This window comes from Sodiomyces alcalophilus (assembly GCF_042370955.1).
Source record: "Sodiomyces alcalophilus JCM 7366 unplaced genomic scaffold ACRALscaffold_8, whole genome shotgun sequence".
In the NCBI taxonomy this organism is placed as follows: Eukaryota; Fungi; Ascomycota; class Sordariomycetes; order Glomerellales; family Plectosphaerellaceae; genus Sodiomyces; species Sodiomyces alcalophilus.
The window spans coordinates 666135-693418 of NW_027263539.1; the positions used below are offsets into that span (position 1 = coordinate 666135).

General features: G+C 54.6%; 9 protein-coding genes across 10 annotated transcripts; 7 read left to right on the top strand and 2 right to left on the bottom strand.

The window, feature by feature from the left end:
- Positions 1-84: 84 nt before the first annotated feature.
- ACRALDRAFT_1065641 (uncharacterized protein) lies at positions 85-1056 on the top strand (the record flags this gene model as incomplete). The annotated part of the gene is made up of 1 exon (XM_071017195.1): positions 85-1056. A coding segment is annotated over one exon (972 nt), but the record flags the coding sequence as incomplete, so codon positions are not given.
- Positions 1057-1491: 435 nt separating this feature from the next.
- ACRALDRAFT_2029739 (uncharacterized protein) lies at positions 1492-3301 on the bottom strand (the record flags this gene model as incomplete). Its single annotated transcript, XM_071020612.1, has 3 exons — positions 1492-2661; positions 2722-2987; positions 3049-3301. The coding sequence occupies 3 exons, from the start codon at positions 3299-3301 to the stop codon at positions 1492-1494; spliced, it is 1689 nt and encodes a 562-aa protein (XP_070871552.1).
- A 2068-nt stretch (positions 3302-5369) lies between these two features.
- ACRALDRAFT_1083244 (uncharacterized protein) lies at positions 5370-7152 on the top strand (the record flags this gene model as incomplete). Its single annotated transcript, XM_071019421.1, has 3 exons — positions 5370-5442; positions 5517-6629; positions 6692-7152. 3 exons carry the CDS (start codon positions 5370-5372, stop codon positions 6955-6957), a joined length of 1452 nt encoding a protein of 483 aa, XP_070871553.1. The 3' UTR covers positions 6958-7152.
- A 442-nt stretch (positions 7153-7594) lies between these two features.
- ACRALDRAFT_1065642 (uncharacterized protein) lies at positions 7595-10278 on the bottom strand. The gene has a single exon (XM_071017196.1). It carries the CDS (start codon positions 9885-9887, stop codon positions 7806-7808), a length of 2082 nt encoding a protein of 693 aa, XP_070871554.1. The 5' UTR covers positions 9888-10278; the 3' UTR covers positions 7595-7805.
- Positions 10279-14132: 3854 nt separating this feature from the next.
- Positions 14133-19394, top strand: ACRALDRAFT_1065643 (uncharacterized protein; the record flags this gene model as incomplete). 2 transcript variants are annotated; one of them, XM_071017197.1, is made up of 4 exons in its annotated part: positions 14133-14751; positions 14866-15058; positions 15480-18631; positions 18719-19394. In XM_071017197.1, the coding sequence occupies 4 exons, from the start codon at positions 14727-14729 to the stop codon at positions 18991-18993; spliced, it is 3645 nt and encodes a 1214-aa protein (XP_070871555.1). The 2 variants fall into 2 exon arrangements, with proteins under 2 accessions (XP_070871555.1, XP_070871556.1); XM_071017198.1 differs by lacking the exons at positions 14133-14751; positions 14866-15058 and having other exon boundaries at positions 15628-18631; positions 18719-18993.
- Positions 19395-19851: 457 nt separating this feature from the next.
- Positions 19852-21716, top strand: ACRALDRAFT_1065646 (uncharacterized protein). The gene is made up of 4 exons (XM_071017199.1): positions 19852-20008; positions 20161-20845; positions 20980-21085; positions 21244-21716. The coding sequence occupies exons 1-4, from the start codon at positions 19973-19975 to the stop codon at positions 21410-21412; spliced, it is 996 nt and encodes a 331-aa protein (XP_070871557.1). The 5' UTR covers positions 19852-19972; the 3' UTR covers positions 21413-21716.
- Positions 21717-22312: 596 nt separating this feature from the next.
- ACRALDRAFT_2037323 (uncharacterized protein) lies at positions 22313-22861 on the top strand. Its single transcript, XM_071020828.1, has one exon. The coding sequence runs from the start codon at positions 22487-22489 to the stop codon at positions 22847-22849; it is 363 nt and encodes a 120-aa protein (XP_070871558.1). The 5' UTR covers positions 22313-22486; the 3' UTR covers positions 22850-22861.
- Positions 22862-24712: 1851 nt separating this feature from the next.
- On the top strand, positions 24713-25256 carry ACRALDRAFT_2061061 (uncharacterized protein). Its single transcript, XM_071021953.1, has one exon. The coding sequence runs from the start codon at positions 24883-24885 to the stop codon at positions 25066-25068; it is 186 nt and encodes a 61-aa protein (XP_070871559.1). The 5' UTR covers positions 24713-24882; the 3' UTR covers positions 25069-25256.
- Positions 25257-25512: 256 nt separating this feature from the next.
- On the top strand, positions 25513-26961 carry ACRALDRAFT_1072442 (uncharacterized protein; the record flags this gene model as incomplete). The annotated part of the gene is made up of 2 exons (XM_071017977.1): positions 25513-26806; positions 26888-26961. The coding sequence occupies 2 exons, from the start codon at positions 25513-25515 to the stop codon at positions 26959-26961; spliced, it is 1368 nt and encodes a 455-aa protein (XP_070871560.1).
- Between the last annotated feature and the right edge of the window lie 323 nt (positions 26962-27284).

Genomic DNA, 27284 nt, shown 5'->3' on the forward strand with positions numbered 1-27284 from the left:
ACGACAACATCATCGTCATCGTCATTATCAAGAACACCATCCCTCACCTCCAACACAACCTTGTCTTCAAAACCCATCCCGCAGCTTTCCAAAAGACCCGCCTTCACCACGCTACAGCAACACTACTCCCCGCTCCGCAAGACGGGCCCCAAACCCCTAACCGCCACCTACCTAGCCCCACCCAGCCCCTCCAAGCGCCCCGCCAACATCGCCGCCTCGGCCGAAACGACCCGCCTCCAGACCGACCTCCTCCAACTCCACCTCCTCCACCGCGACGCCCCCGCCGTAGACGCCTCCTGGCGCGCCAGCGCCCGCCGCGCCCTCCAAGCCCGCCACGCCGACCTCGCCCTCCGCAGCCGTCAAGTCCGCGACGCCGAGCTCGAAGCCGTCGAGCGCGCCAACGTCGCCGCCCTGCGCGCATGGGCCGGTCCCGGCGCCAGCGGGGCCCTCGAAGCGAAGATCCAGGGCCTCGACGCCGTCCTGACGGGGCTGTGGGGGCTCGACGGCCCCGGGGGCCGGTACGCCCGCGTGGTGAGGCGGTTCGAGAAGTGGTGCCACCGCATGGTGGAGGCGGATGCCCTGCGACAGAGGGTTGCCGAGGGCCGCGAGGACGCCTTCCTCCTCCTGGTCGGCCTTGGCGGGGCCGGGAACGCGGTTGCAGACGACGACCACGTTGTCGTCGGCGGACTGGACGATGCGTGGAAGGACGATGTTGCCGGTCTCATGAGGAGGTTGGACGGCTGGGCGCGCCAGTTGCACCACCTTGGAGACGTGCCGAATTTCGAAGAAGCGGCGGCGGGACCAGCCCCTGGCCAAGATAACCCCGGCGGGAACGGGAGGCAGGAAGCAGGATCGAGCCTGTGTCGTATTCTGGACGGCTGCCGCAGCCTGGTCCGCGACATGCTCGCGGAACTGGCCGTCATGGAGGACATTGAGCGGGTGGTCGTCGAGAGGGAGATGGACTGGATCCGGCGGATGAATCGAGAAGAGGACTCGGTTACACGCCATGATGATAGTGATACCCCCAGGCCCGGCGCCGTTTGGAGGGTGGTCTGAGCCAAGTCGGACGTGTTATGAAGATCCGCTACCGGACGACGATGTTATGAATTGTGAGACAGGAGACCACGCCGGCTTCAAATACTTGCTAATGAATATACTATAGCCCTTTTGTGTTCCCTTCTTTGTAGTCAAGACAAACCATCACACTCGAACGCCTTGCCGTTCAAGGGGCCATGGGGCTTTCATATTGGCCCGATTCTGCAAGACACTTACTATCTACTTAGGTTGCCTACTTCCGCCATTATACATACCTTGGAATCCGACACCGTCACCATTGTCGAGCATTCTGCCTAGCCCTTTCTTCACGGTACTACCTATGCCACAACAGTCTAACGTCAAGACGCCTTTGCTTGGTGGCGGGGAGAGGAGTGCATCTGTCACCATCGGTCAACCAGACTGCCCTTGTATGCAAACAGTCCGTGTGCGACCGCGCTACCTCCATTTCCCTCTCCACAATCGGTCGAGGAAGGCCCCGATCCAGTCCACGAAGACAACGCGGAAGAAGGTTCGGATCCAAGTGCTCCCCTCAGCCCCCTTAGTGCTGAGCACGGATTGCGGCGAAACAGGACGTTCAGTCGGTACATTGGGTTCGCCGGCTTGCCCCGCTATCAGTCTCTCCGCGCTCGTCCCGCCGAATTGATCGTCGGGCGATGTGACTAAACCACCGGTAGCATCTGCCTCGTCAGCGTCTTCCAATTCATCCATCTCATCGGGTGGTTGGACGTGGATGTCGGGGCTTTGCGACCGGGGTGGCACCTCGGGGTGCGAGGTGGAGACTTTATTGGTGTCTCTTACATTGACCGATGAATTTGCATGAGTCTCTTCAGGAGGAGCCTCGGCGGTGTTGCGGCCCTGGGCCGTGTCGTTTCTCGCCGCAGCCTTTGCCTTGATCTTGGTGCTAGCGGTCTCCAAGCCCTGCATTACCACGGCTTCGTCCTCGTCACTGGAAAGGCCTTTGGCCGAATCCGGTGCCGGTGCAACACCGGGACTGGGGACGCGGACTACTGACGGCGGATGCCTTGGCTCTCGGTTCTTCGCCATGCCTTCATTCTCGGGCCCGGTCCTCGCCTTGGCACATTCCTCGGCAATGGATGCTAGTGAGGTGAGGGAGCTACGCGATTTGTGTGAAACGACAGAAGCCTTGCGAGGTACATCGAGCTTCTTGGCAGATTCAGGGCTGCTGGCAGATTCCGTACCGCTGCTGAGTATTACACCGTTACCGTCGATGGCGCTAGCCCTCCTGGAGCCTCCCGAGACGGGGGAAGTGGGCGACCCTACAAAGCAGGTTGAATCTTCGGCCAGTCCTGTCTCGACCTTGCGCAGTGCCTCGATGATGGAGTGGCGATCCGACGGCCATCTTTCCAGAGTCGGGTCGTTAAGATCGTATTTGTCAATGTCGTAATCGACGCTTCCATGGTAACGCCGTTGTTGGGGCTGAGCATGCGGTGATATATCGCCCGGCGAGGTGTCGGCATTTCCGAAACACTCGTGCGCAAGGAGAGGAGGCCCTTCGTCGTCGGCACCCTTTTGGAAGATATCGTCACCACCACCAAGGGGAGTGGGTCGGAAAAGAATCTGGCTTGCCGCTCCTGGAGTTTGGTTCTTGGGGAAGAAATGTCAGCGACCCAGAAAAAAGAGTCGCGAGGTATGTCATATGCTCACCTCGTCCTCGTCCTCGTCCGTGTCCTTGTCCTCGTCCAATTTCTCCGCCGTGTCTGCGACCTCGGCGGCGGTGTTGGCCACTTGCTCGATAGGCGTTGACGATAGCCGCTGTTCCTCGAGCTCCTGAAGTCGGGAGATACCTTTTGGTTTGAGGACAGCTTCGGGAGCAGGCTCGGCCGGGGCGTCGGGTTTTGTGGATTGAAGGGGGGGTTGCTGCAACGGCGGTGCCATGAGGAGGTTGTTTGTATTGCCGGAATCGTCGGAGACTGCCGTATTTGTTGTTGGCATGTACCGAATCAGTTGGGAAATCAAAAGGGACAATCATACCTGTTGGGGCACCTTCGTTCAGGATCCACCAATCTCCCAAACCAACTCGAAGTTTGTATTGAACCTGAGAACCCGGGCTCAGATGAATGGTCTTGGTGAAGACATGTTCGCCTGCCTCGTCAGTGGTGAAGGGCATTTCCTGGGGTTCCCAGGGCGGATCGGAGAAGGACCCGGCGATGAACAAAGGAGGTTGAGTGCCGGGTTTCTGGAAGGTGACGGTGGCAGGAACCTTGGAGACGGCTGTGTTGGCCATTCTCGCGGCTCTCAACTGAGTCTCAAACCACGGAGCAGTCTAATCAGCGTCTCTGTCCAAATAGGGAACTGTGAGGTTGTTTATTGATATTCTGGTTCAAGCCCGGAGCCTCGGAAACTTGCGAAGCAATGACGCAGGAGGGACGCCGATAGGAGAGTAAGGCTGTCGGCGCCGTCAAAGCATACCTAGAGAGAAATCGTTTAGGGACCGGTACGCAGTAGCTAGGTAAGCAGGAAGGGTAGATGAAAGTGAAGTTTAGGCAGATGAAACCACAGGAGTGGAATGGTTCGGCTAAAACCGAGGATGTGCAGGTGAAATGACGGAGGAGGATATGGATACCTGATGGGCGACTAGGTGTGGGTGGTATGGGGGAAAATGGAGGGGGCGGGGGGTAGGATGGAGGTTACCTCGTACTTCGCTTCGTACGGCGTGATCTAGACCAGGGAAGTGCCCTACCACCGAATTGGCACTCGACGCGACGGCCTAGGAGATGGAAAATAAGAAAATACACGAGGAGGCAACGTGGAGGATAGATGCAGGTGAAAGTGGTTGTTGGTTGATGGGTATGGTATGTGTGCAGGGTTATCGATAGGACGAAGGAAGTGGGAGAAGGAGAATGAGCCGAAAGAGCTACGAAATGATGAGATAATGAAGCGACGACGAGGAGAAAGCAACCGCGTACACGTACGAATCGTTGTACTGACTTCCTCGGTGTGTAACCAGATGTATGTATGTAATACGTTCATTTTTATAGCGACGTCATTGGCTGATAAAGCTGGTATGGGCCCGTTTGATAATGTAGTACCTACACTAAGGTATGATAGCAGATAAAAGGTCAAGGCGCTCGAAGTAGTCCAAAGTCAAAGGCATGACGATACGCGCGTGGCCATTGACATCGTTAACATCATCATTCCAATGCGTCGTAACATTGGTGTTGGTATGAAAACGTCATGTCATAGCACTACTTTGTACACTCGTACCGTGTGATAGAGAATTTGATTGGTGTAAAGAACATACGAGGGTCTAGAACCGGACCCACTAGATCCACTAACGAGTACGGAGAAGGGAAGAAACGCCCCGGGGGGTCCTGCCCGATGTTCCAGATCGTCTCAAACCCTTCTCAGTTGGTTATGTAATCATACTACTTCGGAAACCGATTCACGTCATAACTCCAAAAACAACCACCACCAACAACTTCCAGCTCTTCTATCCCGCCATTGCTTTATTCGTGCATGTCCACAGCGATTCGATTACGCCGCTTGTAAATCATATACCATGTCGTTATATAGGCGATAAACACAAAAACACAATGTTCCGTCCTTATATCTTCCCTGCGTTCTCCACCTCCCAGAACGGCGCGTGCCGCAACGGAAGAAGCAGATGATAATTGGGAGAAGTTTGAGGCAGAGAAGAATATATACGATCAGCTTCAGCTTATTCAAGGATATGTGATACCAGAGTCTTATGGCGAGGTAAGATTATAGGGGAGCGCTGCTTTTCCTAGATATTGGTGGAAGCCCTCTGGCGGCCTCGGAGGGAGTCTTACGCGAGGCAAGTGGTTAGTCGTCTGCTATTGCAGACTATGAACGCTTTGGCGACTTTGGTCACTCATAATAACGCGAAACCTAATGATTTCCATCTTGCTACCTACAGACGGTGTTGTGATGGCCGATATAGAGACACTGGATATATAGAACGAAGAGAGGACAGTGTCAGGTTCTCTATACCATGTGGAAAGTCAATTCCTTTATATAACACTCATACAGGTACCTAGAGCAACCGACTATTCGTACATGTACTTCGTATATAACTACTCAAAAAGTACAATTAAGCCACTTGAGTTGCCTTTGAGACAATGTTGCGATTGTCGAACGGGACCTTCGGGCGGCTTCATAGCCCCACTTTAAAGTGGGTTTACGTGCTGGCTAATATTTCTGAAGCCCCTGGGGATATCACCCATGAAGTATTACCTACTCACTGAACCTCCTGTCCTTTTCTACGAACGTAGCGACATAACAACTCGCCACGATCCGACACCCTCCATCAAGCTCTCAACGGCAGCGGAAAAATGACCGGGCCTCCGCGACTCATTCACGTCAAGCGCAAGCGCGGCGCCGAGGACGCCCCTGTCACCTACCTTCGTGCGATATTACCTTGCCTACTCCATACTCATACTCCATACATCCGGTCCTGCGCTAACAAAAGGAAACCGTAGAGCTTGAACATGGCACTAAGCGTCACCGAAGCGGTAGCAATTGGGTATACCAGCGCCGTATTGCTGGCTCCAAGGCCTCCGAGTCCTTTGTCGATACCAGCAACACCCTCGATGCCCATGTGACAGACACCGTTCCCATCATCCAAACCTCGAAACCTGGCGATGAATTCCTGGTTCCGAAGAAAAGGTCGAAAGGAACCGCCACGAAGAGCTCAGCTCACCAACATACCCTCCCCGTCGTCCATGGAACACAAACGCCAGCCGTCGACAAACCCTCCGAGCCGTCGACCTCCGCCACGAAATCACCTGCACTCTCTGCCCCCGAGCCTCGTCGCTTTCACCTGACCCGTGCCTCTGTGACTCCCGACTTGAATCAAGTACTCAGGGCTGGTGTCTCGAAGAAGCATCGCTACGGAACTGCCGTCTTCGTCGAGCGGGGGAAGAAGAGGCCTTCCCCCAAACAGCTTGTCGACCTGGAAAAGTTTCCCGCTTCCATCGGGGACCATGTCGAGCAACCGTCTACCTCGACCAGCTTGAAGAAGCCCAGCACCAGACGCGTGTTGGCCAAAGAGGACATCCTCACCGGTGCGGCAGAGTCTGCTGCACCACCTACAACCCAAGGAGACCTGGCCGGCGGCATCGGGGCGCAACATAGGCCATTACCTTCGTTCACCCCAACGGAAGACATCGATACGAGGGCTACCGAAATGGACCAGTGGGTGCTCCACGAGCTGGGTCTCAACTTGCAACAGATGGAAATCCAAAGAACGCGCGACGTTGCCTCTCCCCGCTCCAAACCGTCTCCGAGATTCAAACCCAAGGCGCCGGCGCAGCGCTTCGCCGACCGCCATCCGGAGCTGGCCCGGAAGCTAAACGAGCAGGCCCCCAGAGACGCGCCGGAATCGCCAACAGACACAGACATGTCCGATGACGACTACGAGATTGACGTCTACGAACTGACCTCCACGCCTGCCGACTACGCTACCTCGCTACGAAACATCCCCCCCGAGCAGATTGGCGTCCTTCACTTTGACACACAGGAGGACATGGAGCTTTTCTATGGCAACGAGGACTCGGATTCGGACGACGACTGGGACGACGAAGATGAGAACGGTCAGTTTCGCGGCATGCCCCGACTCCCCTAGAACTAATGCAAAAAGTTAACGTCGTCGCAGCCGAAAACCACTACACGGCAGACTATCCCGAGGACGAAGTCGCCTCGGACGACGAGTACGACCGCAACCCGTACCTCTACCATAACGATGATGCATCAGATGACGACTTTGCCGACGTCCATGGCGCGTATTACCCGCGTGCTATGGATGGCAGTGATGAAGACGACGATAATGATGCCTATGTCATCGACGCCGAGAAGCTCGACGGCGACGAGCTGTTCCAGGCAAATATTCGGCGGTACATCCGTCAGTTCGGCTCTGGATGATAGTGTCTGAGGGATCGTGCGAGGCAGCCAGTTCATGCTTTATATTCGCGTCTCACCCCATAGCGGAGACATGCAATGGAGGCGCAGCTTGTGCTTCAACTATACACATCATATCCAGTGGTCAGCTTTTGAGAGGGTGTACATAAATACTCCGTATCCAATCCTTCGATCAATAGCAAAGATTCACAAGTGGGTAATGAGCGACTCGACACGACTTGACATTTCCTAACTTTGTTACCTGGCTTAATTCGACAAAACCTGACCTGATCCTAGCCGTCTTACAAAACCAAATGCCATTCTATGTACCCGTGAAAAAAGATTCCTCGTATTTTCCAAGCTAACCCCAGTCCCAAGTCCAGATTCCAAACCGAAACCCCGGATGCGCGAAAGGCCTTCCGCGAAGACGATAGCGAGATGTAGGAGCGTGCGCCCCTATCCATGGTACGCCGGGGCCTCGGATCAGCGCGTATGCGAGCCCAAAGTGTCCTTCTTGTCGAGGCACCAAGCTCTAGCTCCTTTGCTATGTCCGCAGAGAGCCCCCTATCCTCTTCGTCTGGAAGAGCCCAATAATGGACCAGCCAAACGACAGCAACACACGAGTCTATGAAAAACGGTGTTTAAAAAAAAAAAAAAAAAAGGAGAACGGACAAGATTTCGAAGAAACAAATCCCCCAGCGCAACCCATAAGTACCGATACGCCTCGACAAGATCTCAGTTCCACTCTCAATCGAAGACGCCAAACAAACAAACTCGTAGCCGAGGAAAAGAAGAAAAACAACTTAGATGGCAAGTCTGGGGACGCCACAGTCGGACCCAAACCAAGAGAAACAAAAAGGCAAAGACGCGATTCACATGACGGTACACGCGGGGATAGTCCTGGCCCGCCGACGACCGCCATGCAGTATGCCGCCTTCTTCCTCGTCGGCATGTAGCATCTGTGCATCCCTGGCCCGTCGTCGCCTGCGACGATGACCTCCCCCCACGAGCCCCGCCTCTTCATTGGCCTGCATCCAGTCGGCCCACCGACGCTCCAGCCGCGCGGCCGACGAGAAATCACCGCGGAGCACGCGCTTCGTGTGCTCGTCGACGGTCATCTGGAAGCCGTAGAAGCATTTCAGGCTGATCACCTCGGCCGGGTACGAGTGTTTCGTCACGTCGGCCGCCGACGGCTTGACGTGGGCATTGCGGAAGAGAACCTCGCGGATGCCTGTCCAGGTGACGTTGTGGCAGTCGTAGACGGCCATGTGCAGACCGACACGAGGCCGGGCGCTTGGGTCCGTGTGGCGCTTGGCACGCTTGCTGACCATGTAAGCGGCTTCGGCGATGACGAGGTCGCTGATGCGCGTGTTGTCGAGGTCGATGCTCTTCAGCTGGACACAGTTCTTTACCACGGGGAGCAGGCCGGCGTCGCCGAGGTTCTCGCAGTGGCTCAGCGACAAGTGTTGGAGCGAGGGCGTGCAGGGAGCCTTGGCTAGATGCCGAGACAGGAACGCGTCGGTCAACTCGGCGAGATCTTCGAGCTCTAGGTGGGTGAGACGCGGCGTCGAGGCGAGGATGGGTTCCAGGGCGGCATCGGTCAATGCCGTGCACCCCGACAGTTGCAGCCCTTCGAGGTTTGGTGTCAGGTGCCCCAAGGCTTGTATGCCCCGATTTGTGAGATGGGTGCATCGACTAAGGTCCACATGACGCCATTTCCTGGGTGGAACAATGGGAATGTCGGTCAAGATGTCGATTTGGGGATTTTCGCCGTGGACCATGATTTTCAAAGCGCGGTCGCTCAAGTCTGTGCAGCCATTCAAGACGAGTCTTTCCAGATTATTCGTGTTGAATAGTACGGCGGCGACATCGATATTGTCGAAGCCCCTGACCGCCCTGGCCCGCAAGTCGGTCAACTTGGGACACCTTTTGACCACGGCCTTGATTCCCCTAGCATCCAGGTGGGAGCACCAGGACACGTTCAGCATCTGCAATTGGGGGCAGGCGTGCGCAATGATCTTGCAGGAAATGTTGGTGACGGCCGTCAGACCCGTGAGGTCGAGGGTGGTGAGCTTGTTGTTCGCTTTGACCAGGCCGTGCAGGGTGACCCGCTGGAAGTTGCGGCAGCCCTCGAGGGAAACGTGGACCATGTTCTTGCACGACTCGAAGACGACTTCGGCTTGCTTGGAGTGTTCGACTTGGACGCAACCTCGTAGGTTGAGATTCTTGATGAACGGGCCGGCCGCCGCGATCATCTTGGTGAGACTCTCGACGGGGATATCCTTGTAAAACTCCGAGGCATCGAAGTTTGTCCATAACTGCCCGTCAAAACAGGTCCTGTAGAACATCTTGCACACGCTCGATGCTCGAACCAGCTCCTTGGGACGGAAGAACGAGAATATGTAAACCCGCATTTCATGTGGCATGTTATCCCAGAACCTGAAACCCCTCTTGGGGATTGCCGGGTTCGCCGTCTGTCCCCTTGTAGCAGTGCGGAGATCCGACGGGAGGCGGACTGTGTGGGCAAGAAAGTTCGAAGAAAACGTTGTCGGGGTGCCCACCTTGCGGACATTGAGGCAGTCGTCGGTCCCTTCCGGCAAGGTCATGTCGCTGGCGGGGGTCGTAGAGATGGAACTGGACGCACTAGCGTAGCCGGAGACTGAGGCGCCCGGAGGGAAGTAGGAGTCGCTACCGTAAGGGACTCCGGAGCTCATGGTGGTCGAGCCGGCAAGGCTGGCACAAGAGAGGGTATCTCGGATCCTATAAGGGCTACTATGGGCTCTTGGACGACCTGGCTGGGCAAGCGAAGGGAATGACGAGATGCGTTGGATGCGATGAAGCAATCTCTGGCGGTTCTTTCTTTTGGCAGGCCCTTCGGCAATGACCGGGTCCTGTTCGCCAACCACGACATCCATGGGCGTCGAGCCGCCGTCGGCTTGATGTATTTCAGCCATGGTGGCTGGATTTTTGCTTTTAAGGGCGGGGGAAAAGAAAATGGTCGGAGTAGCGAGGAATAGAGTTTGGATGTAAGCCCACAGAGAAATTCCAGTCTCGTCGGCGGGGTAATAGGCTTTCGATTCGCGAATTCCACTGGTTTGTAGTGCTGGAGAGGCAGAGAAACTAGAAACTTGTCCCGAGAATTCGTAACGAGGTTGACGAAACGCAAACGATGGTTGGCAATCCACCAACCTCCTGTAACGTTGTAGGTAGAGACGGTTGGGTCGGGAGGATCGGATTGGACCTATGAGTTCATGACGAGCAGGAGGAGGATTGAGGCATGACCCCGTCTCGCCAAAGCTCTCTTTAGGACCGACGCATGTGCACGACGTGATGGCGAAGTCGACGAAAAATTTGATAAAGATTGGTGTTTTGTTGTCGAGGGTGGGTGGTCAGGTGGTTCGACGACGGGACGGAGGTGGGAGGAGGAGCGGAGATATCGCTATCGATAAGAGACCTCCTTGCACGAAGTGGGTTGTCACCAGACAGGACTTCAGGAGACAGGGGGTTTGGCGTCAGCGGAGTGGGTCAGTCAAGGCTACCAGAGGGTACCTCCAGGTACCTTGGCGCCAACTTTTGGCCCCGGTGAGGGGAACCGGTGGGGGGAGGAGCCTCGGCAGAACATGGACCCAAATAGGTACGAACTTGTTCTCCTAGGTTGAATTTCAGTAAAATATCGGGGAAGAAGATAATACAAGAAACTGCAATAACGTTGTTGCAAAGTTCATGTCCATTTTCTGATTATAGATTATTTGAGTGATAATGAACGGGAAAAGCGTACTCGAGGTAGCCTTGGTAGCGACTGGCATGAGCGAACGGAATACGCTGTACTTCGTACGATAGGGGCGGTCTCAGGGGAGAAATTGGGGCTTCTCCTAAGGCTTTGCCACTACATTTCCCAGTACGTTATAGTGTGCACGGGTTCCTGGGTGATAGAACATACAAATCGACCTTTCGCTTCGGCCCCTACGAAGTATTAGTACTAGAGACGTACGTCTTCGTATATTTCCTCTGTACCTGATGGTAACTGGAGAGTACTCCGTACATAGTCAGGCCATGGAGGCTGTGTTACTGTTGAAACGATGGGTGGGAATCTTTCTCGGGCGTAGACGTAAGTAGAATTGTGTACTTAGATAAGAAGTATTCTTGGACTGCTTTTTCGGGTAGAATTCTCACACTGTTTGGCTACGTCTTGATTATTGGCTGAATGGAGGCTTATTCTAAGGCAGGAGAGGATGGTTAAATGAGCACCTTACGAATAGGTATTCACGCACGCACCTACAACTCCATACGATGCGATATACTACGTACCTCGCGAGCATTGCCTGTAGACAGGTAGTTCTCATGGAGTACGAAGTAGGTAGGCTCGGTGTGTCCCGAGGCGAAGTACACTAAAGTACCAATCTGGACAAGGCGTACCTGTATCGGGAAACACAGCAAGAACCCCGCCTTCGAAGCGCCGTCCATGCACAGTGGCCCGGCCGGGACCCGATCCGTCAGAACTGGACACTTGGACGCGCTGCAGTGACCAGGACTCTTCGGACCCTGGGTGGGCGACCGCGTGGTACCGCGATCCTTCCCTTCCCCTCATCAACACGTTTCCCAAATCTGAAGTCAAAGACTACGTTGTAAATGTGCTTAGTTGGCACCGCCTGAACTGTTTACCCATCGTCTGGGATTGAAGAACATATTCCCTCGTGTAAAGGGAGGTCCGGTTATCTCGAAGCTGACAAGCCAACTAGATGGCGAGTTCGGTGGGTGTTGGCGGCGATGAACCAGTGGGATTTCACACCAATGACTCGCCACGTTCTTTGTGCATACCATGCATGCCCCGCCTTCCTCCCGTTTTATCTTCTTCCCTTCTGCCGAAAAGAGAGGTGCAAGTTGTCTCCTGGCTTTTCGAGGGGGATGGGCGTTTACGCTTTGGTACCGTTGACTATGTATTACTGCTGGGGCCCATCTAACCCTTGGGACCCAATAGACTATAGTGTACATACTTCTAGAATTATTTTTGTCTGTCACGGTCTCCCGTTGCCCAGATCCTATTGGCATTCGACGACTGAGAATCTTCTTTAGGATTTGGAGTTGACAGGCCTGAAAACCTCCCGGCTATCCGGCCCCCTTGCTTGACACCAAACTTCATCGTCGCATGGGCCAAAGGGGCCGGTCGACCCGTGGAAGTAATGTACTTCGTAAGTGCCGCTGATCCCACTACTAAGTCGGTGCTCCAAGACAAATGGGGACGTATTCGTATATTTATTATCAATGGATAGATAGATATAGGACACTCGAACAAACGATAACGTGACAGCCGAGTTTCCTGCGGTCAGCATTAGTCTCCCACCGAGTACCTACCTACACCGTAGTAACCAGCGGTCTTGCCACTGACGTTCGCCATTCCCGACCATACCGTCGCTTGGTCACCGTGGCCCGTACCTACCTACAACGGTACCTACCTAGGATCTGAGACCGTAAATCCGTGACATGATTGGTTTGTCATTGGCCAGAAGGCTGGAGCGTCAAAGTCCCTGTCTTGTCCAAGTGTACTGACCTGGCTTGGCAGCAAAACCAGGACTGTCGTTCTGGTGTACGCCACACGTGCACAACGTAGAGGTTGGACCCTTCACCCGCCTTTGGGTAATACCTAGCCACGCGAGCCCAGTGTGGAAGTGTGAAGGGGCATGGATATGTCATGGCGAGCTCTCCGCCATCTGCGTCCAAGTTCGTATTGGGGGGAAGAAGGAACGGCTGATCTAATCATCTGTCCCCACCACTGGACATACGGGGTACACGGGACATCCATGATATTTTTCATTCCAAGCTTCCTTCCGGCAGATAACCGATCGGTCACCGCTCATCAGGGCAAAGGCGGCCTTGTGAATTCCTGCGTTCGACGTCTGGCGACCTTCGCCACGGCGGGCAGAGCAAAGCACGAGGGGAAATCCCGAGACCCTCCAAGATTTAGGCCCCACTATAGCAATTTGTCCAATGAATGGCCGCTGAGGCGTACCTGGGAGAGTTTCGCATGGCTTCAAAGTAGAGGCCTGTCAACGTACGTGACTCTGGGCAGCCAGCACCTCCTGGCCAAAGGCATAAGACATGATTGCAGATGCCGCGTGATTGAGAGGACCATAACATTCCCTGGCGGAACGAAAAAGCCAGAGAGAGGTACTATAGCAGCATTCCCCCTCCGATTACATTGTACTAAGTACGTACATCTTGACAGAGCCGGCTTTTCCCCTCTTGGTCCGTTTGTCACTGGGCGTGCGGTGCGTCTTTTTTCTTCAAAGCCACCCACCCACCCGACCTTCGTTCGCCAAGGAAGTCGACAACATGGAACTTGGCATTCTGGGGTTAAAATGTACTGCAAGAGACAATTCATTATGACAAGGGCGGAGACAAAAGAAACGACACAAGCCTCGAGTCCAATTTACGTCACTTTTTGAATTCTTTCTCCTTGTAGTGTAGCGTACAACGTAAAAGAAAGTGTCTCACGTAAACTTGAATCCCCTTCTCCCTCTCCCTTTCACCGCACCGCTGCTCGAAACACTTATAATGCACATATCATAATCACTGGGACTCTAGCGGAAAACGGAAAAAACAAAAGATAAAGGGTATATCGGAGATAGTACGCGTGATTTTATAGACTTATTTTTATTATTCAACGTCGTGATTACGCTGGTAACTTATAGTAGACTATCCAACTGCCGCAACCGTCGACTAAGTACCGACTTTAAAGAACTCACCTTTTTTTTTACCTTGCATTCTTCTCTCGAGGTTACATACTTCCCACTCCCCATCATCTACCCAGACTCTTTCAGCCTTGTTGTCATTATCCCGGCGACACATACTTCGTAGACCGTTAGTGCACTTGTCCTCTTTTATACGGTACACTTACAACGTACTTTCCGTATCATACGGTACCCCACTGAGGCATTGCTCCGGGGTGGTCACTCGCCCGCCGAGTCATTAATTACCTATCCTCCGCCCTTCATTCCTCCATCGCCACCTCGTCTTGTCCCGTCTCGTCTGCTGCCTTCTTCTGCGAGACCTACACAATAGGCTTGGGTCGACTACGAATACTTTGCCTACTCCCTTCCAAGAGAAACTTCAGCTTTTATTTGTCTGTGAACAGCCATAACACAGGAGTACTGCCTCACGACGTTCACTGTATTGGCTATACATACATACCTACGCCATTAGTCCTACTAAGCCACAAGAGGGAGCGTCACGAGCCCTTCCGAGTTTATTGCATCCCGTCTCCGGCCCAAGTCGAAACCAACGTCTCTCCACCGCTTCTTCCACCTTATCCTGCGCTCCCTTTAATCATCCCTTTATCAACGTTTCCATCAACTCGCAATCACTTTTGCTTTTTTGCAGTCAAAGACGATCGCAATACTAGGAGGAAACAGTGTTGGAGTGCAGTGGTCATATCGCACTTAAACTTGGTTCTTTTCACTTTTGTTGGCTTGTGATCGCAGCTGCCTTGCATCTTATCCACTCGCCCCAGGTCACACCACACACCAAGAGGGGTATTTTCTTTTTTTTTTCTTTTTTTTTTCCCTTAACAAAAACCTTTCTTTGGGGTCATCCCAGTTACATCTTGCACTCGACTGCACAACCACACGATCGCGCTGTCTCGCGTATTGACCTCACAGTACCCCATCACCGTCGCTATACACCTCTTCTTCGCCGGCTGACCACCCAAATTCGCTGCATCCATCACTTTTCGCCCTAGTCGTCTCCAGTCAAACCACCCCCATTGACGGCTGACGACCCCTTCAAGTATGATACAGATGCCTGGGGGCCCTAACAACAATGGTGAGTGCATTCTTTTCCAGGCTACGACTGCCCTTCCCTGCCTTCTCGTCTTTTCCCAAATCCTTTTCGATGCCATGTTTTCCGTCATCTCACACGGCATTATTGCGCATACAGGCGCCGAACCAAGCAACGAAGAGGCCAGAGGTCGCCGTTATGACCTCGCCCCCCCGCTTCAACTACCCAAGAATCGGAGCACCGGAAACCTCACTACTATAAGCCCTGCGACCGATGGCTTCGACCGCGCTAGAGCTAGACAGTCAATAGATGCGAGCACACTCGCCGCAGCGGAATACGAATGCATGGCAAGGTTGGTCAACCCCACTGCATTTATCACTAGCATCATACCATGGATTCCGAGCCATGGACGATTGAAAGGAGAGGGACTTTGCTTGCTGGTTGGATGGAGTCGCAAGTCATCAAAACACACGAGATTGGGAAAGGAGGCAAGAATCCATTCAATAGCAAGAAGGCCGGCCCTGCGAAGAGAAAGGAAGAACAAAAAAAGAGAGACACAAAAATGGGCTATTCACGTGTCCATAAAGCATCCAGTGGCGTGCTGCCCGAGTCATGGATCAAGGGCTTGAATTATTTGTGTGCTGGGCTGGCACCGGGATTCCTTTGAGGCGTGGGAGATACAAGTGTATCTCCTGGTAGCATCTCTTCTTGTTTGGTGTCTTCGCGCGCGTGGGCCATGGCAAACTCACTGCTAACGTCTTGCCATTCTACAGAGGGCCCATCGTAACAGAGCATGACCATGGCCTTGGCCTTTCTGGCCTCCGTCGTATTCGACAGCAGCCTACTGGGCGAGCGCCCCCTTTGTCCTCGTCGAAACCACCGTCCAGGAGCTCCTCTATTGGAGTGCCTAGATCGACGTCGATGACTCTCAACCTTTCGCAACCCCTGTCGATGCCGTTCTCTGCAGGGCCGGCGTCTCCCAACTTCTCCGAAGATCTTTCTCGTTTCCCATCCGAATCGCTACACTCGTTCTCCTTTGCCCATCAGTCTGAAGAATTCATCCACAACCGGCAAAATGTCCTCAAGCGCTCTATAGAATTCATGAAAGACCGGCTAGGGAGGTCCGCCACCTCTTCCACCGCCGCGCTTGCGAGTGCCGAGGCCCGCGCCACGGGCGATGTAGAGACCCAGAATATGCTGGCCCTATTAGCCCGAGCCCAATTGGTCGGCGCTGGGAATCTTCCCAACCGTGATCCCCTCGTCACCGGTCCCTTGACTGGACCCGCCGTTGTCTCTGGTGAAAATGTCTTCGAGGAGAACTTCAAATTCCTACCGCGCAGCGAAAGCCCGGAGCCCATCTCGTTCCCTGTGCCGTCGTCGGCGGCCACCGACCAGCACGTTCAACAGCCACAGGCCCCGTCTTCTCGCCAGGACGAGGTGCCCATAACAAAGCCCCGGGATGCTGCGTCCAAGCTCGTTGCGGAAGAGCAAGTCTCGGAGAACTCCAGTAGAACCCCGACCAACGAAAGCGGGACCACCACCAAGACGTCGCCGCCGCCGTCTCGCCGCGGGAGCCTAAAGCGAACGCTGACGGATACGACACCCGTGTCGATACGCCAACAGCTCATTGATGCCATGGCCCAGCCGTTCGCTGCCGGTCAGCCAGGGTATCAAGAGCAGATTGTGTCTCCCACGGGTTCCCAACCGTTTGCCTCGGGCAACTTTCCCAGTGCCCTCGCCTCGGTTGTCCACGGCCATTCCACCCGATGGGCCCCGGCCGCTCAAGCCATCTTCACTACAGAATCCAAGCCACCCTGGACAATCCTTGCCGCTAATGACCTCGCATGTCTTGTCTTTGGCGTTACGAAAGCTGAAGTCCGCAAATTAGGCATCTTAGAAGTCGTGCAAGAAGAGAGGAGAGCCTGGCTTGAACAGCGGTTGCTGCACCTGGAACCCAGCCCGGCGGCCCGCAGTATCGAAGACCTGACACCACGGGAAGCGCCCGCCACCGTTTCCTCGACGCTGCTGGGGCCACGTAGCGGTGGTATCACGGCCAAGCTGCTGAGTAAACCGAATTCGCGAGCAAGCTCGTCGAAAGCACTCCCGCGCAAAGCCCAGACGGTGCACAGCGGGGATCCAAATCCGCCCAGGATGAGACACCGCAACAACCGCTCGAGAGGGGTCCTCCTCTGCGGCGACGTCGTCCCAATTCAAAAGCGAAACGGCGCCACGGGCTCAGCCAGTCTCTGGGTAAAGGAAAAGCGGGTCGGCTTGATCTGGGTGCTCGAAGAGATCCACGAGGACGTCGCCATAGTCTCGATGGACGAAGGCGGTATCGTACGAAGTGTTACGGGGGAAACGAAGCCCATCTGGGGACTTGAACTGGTCCAGCCGGGACTGGACATTGGACAGCTGATACCGCGGATCCCTCGGCAAGGCATTGATCCGCGGACAGGCGAGGTCGACTTTGCCCAGGTGAACAGGAGGCGATTTTTCACTTGCCCCAACTCACATCAGGTCAATATCCCCTGTACGGTGGAGCAGGTCAGGGGCAAAGCGGAGCTGCGGGTATCCAGCTTCCCGCACATTGCGGGCATCATCGTGATCGACCCTGCGACGTTGGAGATTAAGAGCTCCAACTCGGCCTTTTCGGGGTCATTGTTTGGTTACGAAAGCCCGGACGGGCTGTCCGTCAACACGCTGCTGCCTGATTTTGACCGCCTTCTCCACCTGCTCACTGAAGAAGACGGCATTCAGCTGGTCGACGGGATTGTGGTGCCTGAACATAGCTTCCGAAGGGCGTCTGCGTTCCTTGCACTACGACAAGGCCGACCCGATGCGGCAACCGCCTTCCTGCGGACAGAGGGCGTTCGCGCGAAACATCGTGATGGCTCTGAGCTGACTATCGACGTCCAAATGAGGGTTGTACAGAGCGAAAGACAATCTACCGTCCTTTCGGAGACGGTGGTGGAGACGAGCGAAGACGAAGACCAAGACGTAGACGACGGCGGCGAGGCGCCAGGGGCGCACGAACGGACCCGCTCAGTGCTCCACAGCGAAATGGTGTACGCACTATGGATCACATATTCACGGCATTTGCACGCCGCGACATCTCAGCTGAGCGTTCCGTCACCGGTGCCGTCGGGAATATCGACACCTTTGCGTCAACCGTCCCCGGGTCAAACAGCGGCTCATACGCCTATGGACATGAACTCGGACTCGGACGATGGCCGGAAGGAGCAGCCAGCGACAGGCGCTGCAGCAGCCTTGGGCCGCCAGCTGAAGCATGTGATGAATGCGGCCGCCAAGATGACTGGAGGGTCCAAGGCTCCCCAGAAAGAAGAAAAGCCTCGCGCCACGCCACAAGCTGCCGTTCCGCCCAAGAAGAAGAGAATTGACGACTTCCAGATCCTCGAGGACATGGGCCAGGGAGCATACGGACAGGTCAAGCTAGCTAAATACAAGCCGACCCAGACCAAGGTGGTACTCAAATATGTCACGAAACGACGCATCTTGGTGGATACATGGACGAGAGACCGAAGACTGGGCACGGTGCCTCTGGAAATCCACGTCCTGGACTACCTGCGACGGCCCGAGCTGCGGCACCCCAACATCGTGGAGATGGAGGGCTTTTTCGAGGACGACATCAACTACTACATCGAGATGGCGCCCCATGGCATGCCTGGGATGGATCTGTTCGACTACATTGAACTGCGAAGCAACATGGAGGAAGTCGAGTGCCGGAGCATTTTCGTACAGGTGGCACAGGCCATCCACCACCTGCACACCAAGGCGTCGGTGGTGCATCGAGACATCAAAGATGAGAACGTGATTTTGGACGGCGAAGGTCAGATCAAGCTTATCGATTTTGGGAGCGCGGCATACATCAAGAACGGCCCGTTTGACGTCTTTGTGGGCACCATTGGTACGTTACGCGCACCCACATGTCGCCTGTGACCACAGAGTTTTTTTTTGTGACTGCTAACACGAGGGTTTTTCTACGACGCCACAGACTATGCAGCTCCCGAAGTGTTGGCTGGCAAGCCGTACGGCGGCAAAGAGCAAGACGTGTGGGCACTGGGCATCTTGCTATACACCATCATCTACAAGGAGAATCCATTTTACAGCATTGACGAGATCATGGACAGGGACCTGCGGGTGCCATTCGTCATCAGCGATGAAAGCATCGACTTGGTCCGGTGCATGCTCAACCGAGACGTGTCGGAGCGGTACACGATTGACCAAGTACTGAAGCACCCGTGGTGTCAGGCCGTCGACGTCGAGTAAGTGGCACATGTCCGGGTAGACGGGGCAGCCTCACAGCGTTATTTCCTCGGCCGCGGGATTTTTTTTGGATTTTTTTTGGGGAGGGTTACGAAGGCAAAGGGAGGGTTTTGGACTTGGAGTAATACAGGTGCATTGATGAATCTCAGCCACGATCCCATGATGTTTCTGGTATACAGCGAGGGCATAAAAGGGGGTTGCCGGGGGGCCAATGAAAGGCTGCTGGAGAAAGGAGGTACGCACGCATTTTCCCACCACGATACCCTGGGTGCACTTTTACAGGCAGCGGCATGATAGTCATATTAGACGTGTTGACGAGTCCAGCGAGTGTCTCGGATGCTAGGGAGGCAGCAGAACAATATATTCACTCCTTCCTATATAAGTTGAGGCAGTAATTACTTGAGAATAGTAGAGCAAATTATCGGTAGGGAGCTAGACTATCAGTAACCCTATGTATCTTCCCTGTGCCTTCTAGGTACAGTGACGAGACAAAACTGTCGAGCAAATGTACATACTCACAGAGGCGTAAGTGAGTATGTACATTTGCTCGACAGTCGTCCCTTGGTGTTGGCTATGGATTTCCGCCCATGAATCAGTAGTGATTTTGTCCAATAATAAGGTCCGATGATAAGCCTAGGTAGCCAGCAGGTACCGATGTACCATGAAGAGATACTTTCAGGTTACTTATTAATTACGTTATCAGCAGGCTTCCCCACATTCTTCATCCGCTTGTCCTTTCCCCTTGTTCCTGGCTCTTTTGCCTGCCGGGTCGGGTCGTTTTCTGAATATAATTAGTGCGTCCAGTACGTTGTAATCAGCCCCGCTTCAAACGCCCTCTCTCGATGTCCAAAGTACTCATACTTACATTCGTCAGATTGGGAATTTCTGTCTGTAAACAGAACGACGACACGCTATCGGTCGCTAAGATAATACAACACAGCTGCGTAGTCTCTACAACTTCTCCAAAAGAACCAAGACAAAAATGTCTCTCGAGGTCATCTACCTTGTTCGCCATGGGGTGAGTCACAGCCATGACAAGGACATGATACCCAAGTCATTCAGCGGAATTCCAGTTGCGCCTGTTTTGCTTTTTGGCTTTTTGACTTTTACCCAAAAGGCCGGGAAGAGAACCGTTGTGTCTAACGCTTTGGTGCGGGGCCTTGACCGCAGTTCCGTTCCAACTGGCTTGTCGACCACGTAACGGGCAACTATAGCGCTTCCGTTCCCTCGCCGACGGGCATCGCGGCCGACCCGGCCCTGACGGCCCACGGCGTCGACCAGGCCAATGAGCTCGCCGCCCACCTCATGACACTCAGCCCGCCCATCGAGGCCGTCTACTCCAGCCCCTACTACCGCTGCCTGCAGACCATCAGCCCCTTTGTGGAGCGCAAGGCCCAGGAGTACCAGCAGCAGGGAGAGAAGAACGCACCGCCACCTGCGACCACTACGATCCGGCCCGAGCTCGGCATCTCCGAGTGGTACGGCGCCGCCCACTTTGAACACCCGACTCCCGCGCCGGCCGCCGTTTTGAAGCCCATGTTCCCCCGTTACGATGAGCAGTATCAGTCGTCCGTGGTGCCCGCGAGCAAGGGTGAGACGATCCAGGAGCTTTATCAGCGCCTGGCCAGGGCCGCCGCCGCCATTATCGACCAGTGCGACGCCGAGGGCCGGCGTGCCGTCATTCTCTGCTCGCACGCGGCCCCGATCATTGCTCTGTCAAGAGTCCTCACCGGCCAGGTCCCGGAGAAGCCGGAGACGCACGATTTCGATGCCTTCACCTGCGGTCTCAGTGTTTTCCGGAGAAAACGGGATCCCGGCGTTTCCGAGGCGGGGGCACGTAGCGCCGACAGGCAGGGTACGATTGGCAAGAAGCCAAAAAGAAACCTCCTTTTTGAGCCCCATCATGACCGGACCCCATCGGCATGTTCCCATATATTGACCAAGATGCTGACATGTCGTTTGACGCTTTTCCCCTTCTCGCTCTTTTAGGCACAGATCCAGAATCGTGGAAACTTGGTATCGGCGTCCGTGGAGGCTGGACATGTGAAGCCAGCAGCGACTGCAGTTTTTTGAGTGGAGGCGAAGAGAGAGGCTGGTACGACTCTATATTCCTCGCCCTCACGATAGGCCGAGGAACCGGGCTTATTTTCTTCTTTTCTTTTTTCTTTTTCTTCTCCTCTCTCGGCTGTCGTCGACTCTTACCGATTTCAGGTTCTCTACAGGACTATAAGCAGCTAACGCAAAAACGTGCAGGCGATTTTCAGGTGATGAGAGCTTCCTCGCCGCCAATAAGGCGTCACAGGCGGATGCCGGCGTTGCTCTCGGCGTCGTCGTCGAGGGCAGGGGGCGTGCGGATCAGGTTCGGCAACAACCCGGGGCGCAGCGAGATAGGAATGCCGCTGCGGGTGGGCATCACCTTTAAGTCTCGAACAAGTCCCGGCAAGTTCCGTTGTGTCAGCTGGCCCCGTTTAGTTACTTCTACGGAGCACGGAGTATGCAAGATGCAGACATATGCACAGGCGGGACATGCAAGCCATGGCCGCTCGCTCGTACGCCAGAGACGACTCTTATGAAGTACACGACAAGGCGTCGCTGCATCTTACGACTGAACCCATGGCCATGTTCGTAGAGAGACCAATCCAATCAATCCATGGCGTCCCTTGGTCTGACTTGAACAGGCCCAGTTCATCTGCTTTTGTGGTCCTAGTTTTACGACTAGTCCTTGGATGGTATATGGCATGAAGCTATTTTTGAATTATTTCTTTTTCTTTTTTTCTACTTACGATGCACGGGAAACTCTTTCCGCATGGGAAATTTCAAGGCAAAAAAACGGGAAAATGCAGCTAAATATTGCTTTTTCGGAAACACATCTTGTGCATACAACGTAGTATAGTCTCTTTATGGGCGGCCGTTGGAGAGATGGATCTATTCGTATCCTTACGAAATGCGTCATACTCCACGATTCCCCATCCCATCCCTGTGTCGGCCCTGCCTGATACGGTCTACTAGAAGATATTTGTTTTACATGGAGGCCAGATTCCGGACCTCCACACGATTCAATAGCACGAGCATCCTCTCAGCAACTCCTACAATCTAGGGAGAGACGAGGACGGTCCAGAGTTGACTCACCTGGGACCGAGCAATCTTAAATGTTGCAGGACAGGGACAGCGATGATCACAGCTTCGCCGCGGCGGCAAGTTACGAGGCGGACTTGCATGATGCGGCCGTACGTTGTACGTCTTGCGCTGGTCATCTTGATGGCGAAGAAGAAGAAACACACGCCAGCTCCACAGCCACCCGCTCCTCGATCTCCATTGCCACTTGCGCTGGCAGTGGGAAGTACATAGTTCCGTGTCTCTATTGACAATGGTTGAAAACACACCTCGTTAGATGTGGCGACCCAGACATACGCGTCTGGGCTTAGAGGCGCAGCCGGTCCTTCAGCTTCTTATGACTCTTTCAGGGGAACAGAGACATCTTCTGACTTTGCAAGACATGGAACTTTCCGAGCTCCCACCAGGTTCTGACACCACGATCTCCCCCTGCGTCGGTCTGCTCGGTATTCACAGTGTCAAGCACACGGCGTGCGATACAGGTCGGGAGGGCACGTCTCTGGGGAAACGCCTGATCCCTTCATTTGGTCTTCCGACTTTCAAGGTTACGAGATGTCATAGACAAGACATGCTGCTTCGCTTCAAGACGCCATGGCGGTCTTTCGGTCAGCCTTGGCGGACGGGTGTAGACGGAGGATATGTTGACGCCGCCATGATGCGCTTGGCTTCCACAGCACGTCTTGCCTATACCAGCGTACTTCGTAGTCTCTTGTCAGGTGTCGGAGAAGAAGATAGTGTCCGGTAGCTGGGTGCCAACTGGCTCGGTCGTCTGTTAGTCGAAATAGTGAATGGCAGCATCGATATATCGATAAACAGTAGAATGGCTCTCCCTCACCTTGGAAGGGATGGTGAAGCAAAAGCAAAGATCGAAAGCGGGGGAATTCCGTGCATACAACGTACCAAGACCAAGCGAGCCAATGAAAAGCTTCAATGGGGCAATAGGTTGCTGACCAGCGTCGGACGCCTATTACGGGCAAATTGTCCGATCCGTCAGTAGAGAATTTGGCGAGATGGCAAGACGTCGTCTCTTCGTACAGCAATGGAGGTTTCGTTCAAGCAGCAAAAGCAACGACTGACGTCCAGTCGTTGACCCACTGCGGGACTGGGAGCAGTTAACCCGAGAGCTTATCAGTAATTACCTACGTACGAATAGGGCGATTATCAGGTGGCTTTCGTACATTTATAATCACTTAGCCAGTATACGAAGTACTTCGATAATTACATCATGACCAGAACAGCCGGGCAGTCCTTCCGGAACCTGATTCAGGCGACGCTTTCTTCTTCCCATGGCAGCGCGCCCGCATGGCGTCGGCGGTCGACGGACTCGGCCTCCAGCATCCAGCGTATACGGACGACGAACGAAAATCCCCCGCCCCGCGCCATGGTCTCTTCACGTGTGGCCTGTGTCTGTCTCTCCATGTTCTCTGCTTGTCTCTCCCTTTCGTTGGTTTCTCGTCCACGCCTGCCGCCGCCCCTCCTTGCCCACAAAAGTTGGAACTCGGTTGCCTCTTCCATACCGGGTTAAAACCATCTAGGTATAGCGGGCAAGGGGGGAGCAGGGTATCGTGTTTTTGGACGCGGCTGCGCGGCTGTAACGTACGGCCGAGTAAGCTGCCACAATATGCATGGCTCGACGCTATCGACAGGCGTGGGAAATGGATTCGAGACACAACGACAGAAAAGACTGGATTGTCATTCGCATTACGAGGCGGTACGAACGAGCCAAACTCGAAAGGAAGGCCAAAAAAAAAAATCCAAAAATCTCTTCACAGACAATCAACCCAGACCGTTGACACGACACGACCACCCTACCCGGACCTTGCACCATCGACCTGACCTGGAAGCCCATCAGCATGCGCGAGCATGGGCGTGGGCGCTATGGGGAGAAGGGGCCAATTACCGAAAATACAATCAGCGGACAGGCAAACATGCTGCTGCTGGTGGACGCTCCATTCTCCCAGCTCCTCGGGTCCTGGTGAAAACACCTGGCCAAAACACCATCCATCCCCCTCGCCCCCCCCAACCCAACAACACGACCAATTGCGCTGGGCGGTTGGTTCATGTTCGGTGGCATCCATTACCAGGGTTCGAGGCACGCACGCACACGCACACAGTGTCGGAAAATGTTCTTCATCGGGGATTTGTTTGCCTGATGATACCTCGCGGACAAGTTGGAAGTGGTGGGAATACGTTGTACTTCATTCGTTTTCTCCCCAACCCCTCAAAGTACGCCCCGCCCCGTATTTCCCATGATGTACCTGGCACTAGTGTGTACCTAGGTATCGGGGAATAGTCTCGGGTACTTAGACTGTCAGGTGTGTATCTCTTCTCTGTATCTCTATCTACAGGCCCTTTTTTTTCTTCTTCTTTCTCCTGTATCCCTTGCACAATGGCTGCAGGCTTAGGCGCGGGCGCAGTCTCTACTGGTTGACGCCATTTCTTGCCTCTATCTTTCTCTCACTCACTTTCTCTCCTCCCTCTCCCCCCCTCTCTCTGATGCCATCTCGCACCGCTCCCCTCATGGCTTATTTTTGGCCTTATGCAACTTCCAATCAAGTCATATGACCCAACACAACATCTGTGGCGTCAATCTCTTCAGATTACGCCTACCTATGGCCGAGGACAAAGGACATTTCTGTCCAAGACTTCCCTCTCTCTCGGCTAATTTTGCGAGGGGTGCGGCGATCAAATGCAGATCGACCGACAGGGCCTGCAGAACAGCAGTAGCCTAAAGAATAAGAAACGGCCCTGGCCGTCGAGTTGCCTCTACATGCACAGATGATCTACAAAGGTATGTGGTGGGCCCCGATGGGTGGCCCTCTGGGGTGGCCCATTGTTATGGGCGTGTGGGAATATGGGAGTGGTTGTGGCCCCGACACCCCCCTACACTTGGGTCTCCTCCTAGAAGATATATACTCCAATTCCCGCCTCCGCCCGTTATCACTCACACGGACAAGACCCTGAGAACCAGGGGCTGAACTCTCAGCGACCACGTACATACGTCTCTTGTTCTACGACTGGTTCTACTACGGTCTGGTCTACCCTCCTGCTTCGGCATATGTACATACCTCCAACCCAACATTCCTTTTCACCGAGACTTCTTCAACAGCCCATCTCGCTCCTCGTCCCCCTCTTCCTCCTTCTTCTTCTCCTCTTCCTTCTCCTCTCCTTCTCCTCTTCCTTCTCCTCTTCCTTCTCCTCTTCCTTCTCCTCTTCCTTCTCCTCTTCCTTCTCCTCTTCCTTCTCCTCTTCCTTCTCCTCTTCCTTCTCCTCTTCCGCCTTCAACATCCCCTTCGACCCTTCTTGGATCCACCATCTCCTGCTATGCATTGGTCGCCGCACCCGAGCCCTCTCCCCCCTCGAAGCGGGCAACGACAGTATATCAAACCACTAGACCGGCGATTCGACATGGGCTCGCTGCCTACATCTGTGGCTCGCCATCCCGGCGAGCCTCGCTATATCAGAGACGTCCGGGCCTACTCGGAAATGTATGACGCTAGACGGAGCGAGGGCAATATGGAAGAGGACGCAAGCCAACAACACCATCACAAGATGTCTCACAGACCCGACGTCAAACCTACGACCACGTTGGCCGCAATCCCCGATAGGATCACCCTGCAGCCGATGCTGGTCGGGTCTGCTTCTTTGAGCCAAAGTTCTCTGGCGTCTGAGGGCACCAGAATAGACAACCGGTCTTTTTCCTCAGATGGGTCGTCGGGATGGCCATCTCCCGCCACTCACTTCTCCTCTTCGACATCTTTCTCTGCCTCCTTCCCCATCAGGGGTAGCAACAACATCAGCGACATCAACAACAATATCAGCGACATCAGCAGCAACAGCAGCGACAGCAGCGAGAGCGACGAGAGCAGCGAAAGCAGCAATGGCAGCCACAGCAGCGAAAGCAGCATTAGCAGCCACAGCAGCCACAGCAGCGAGAGCAGTAACAGCAGCAACGGCAGCGACAGCGGCAACATCGGCGACAGCAGCGGCATCAGAGATACCGCCGCCAATACCGGCAGTAATGAGAAGCTGCCACTACCACGGCTCCCAGAGCTAGACACGATCACCCTGGACACTCTGGCCTCCCATTATGCCACATATTTCGCGGACAGCAACGGCTCCAGACGTAGCTCCTTTCGCAGGAACCAAGCTCCTGGCCACCCACGGCCCCCATCGCAGTCGCCACTCGTTCCTCAGCCGAGTTTCTTCTACGACCAGCCGTACCAGCACGTCTTTTTCCCGCCCTTATCATCCGTGATGGACCCCACCGAAACCAGTCTCAGTCCGCTCCGCCTAAGGGCCCGGCGCAACCCGCCTGCGCGCGGCAGTCGGTGCAACATCAAGTACACCATCGAACAAAAGGACTTTATCGATTACTGGCGCATCGACCGACAGGACCGGGAGACACCGTGGGACGACGTCGTGCGCGAGTTCAACCGGCAATTCAAGGGCCCGCACCGTCGCAACGGCGGCCTGCAGAGCGCCTACTACCGGGAAAACAAGAAGATCCCCGTCACGGACCGGGAGGGGAAGCTCGTCTTCAATGCGGCCGGCGAAGTCAAGACCATCGAGGTGCCGGTGCGGGAGGCCAAGTCGAAGCTGCACTCGATCAAGGCCATCGGGCTGCTCGCCACCCACCCGGAGAGGGCCATACGGTATCCTTGGGTGAGCAGCGAGCACAAGCGCAAGATATGGAGACTTGGTACGTTTTCTCACCAAAGCTCCCAAGGAGTGAGGAGGGATAGGATGTAGCGCTAACATGGGTTTTCTTTTCTTTGCACAGCTCAAGTGCGACAGGCTCAGCTCGACGCAGCGATGCAGCAACGGCCCGACGTCGAAGGCCACCCATCAAGCTAGACCTTGGACGGAGCCACGAACCTGACGTCTTCAGTTGGCGGTATTGCCAGCATTGCCTATTCGACGTAATAAGCCTACCCTGCATTCATTGACGAATCACTCACGACCGGACGAATTTTCTACCATTACCCATTCTCATCTCATTTGTCTATATTTTCTCCTATTTGTCTATATTCCTCTTTTCTATAACCGGATCTCTACATTCTACGTCCCGCAAGGGAGGGGTGGCCAGGCGGGTCGAAGAAAAGAATCAAGAGAAAAAACAAAAGCAGGTCGTGATATCCAACAATATTCGGGGGGGGGGGGGGGGGGGGGGGGGGGGG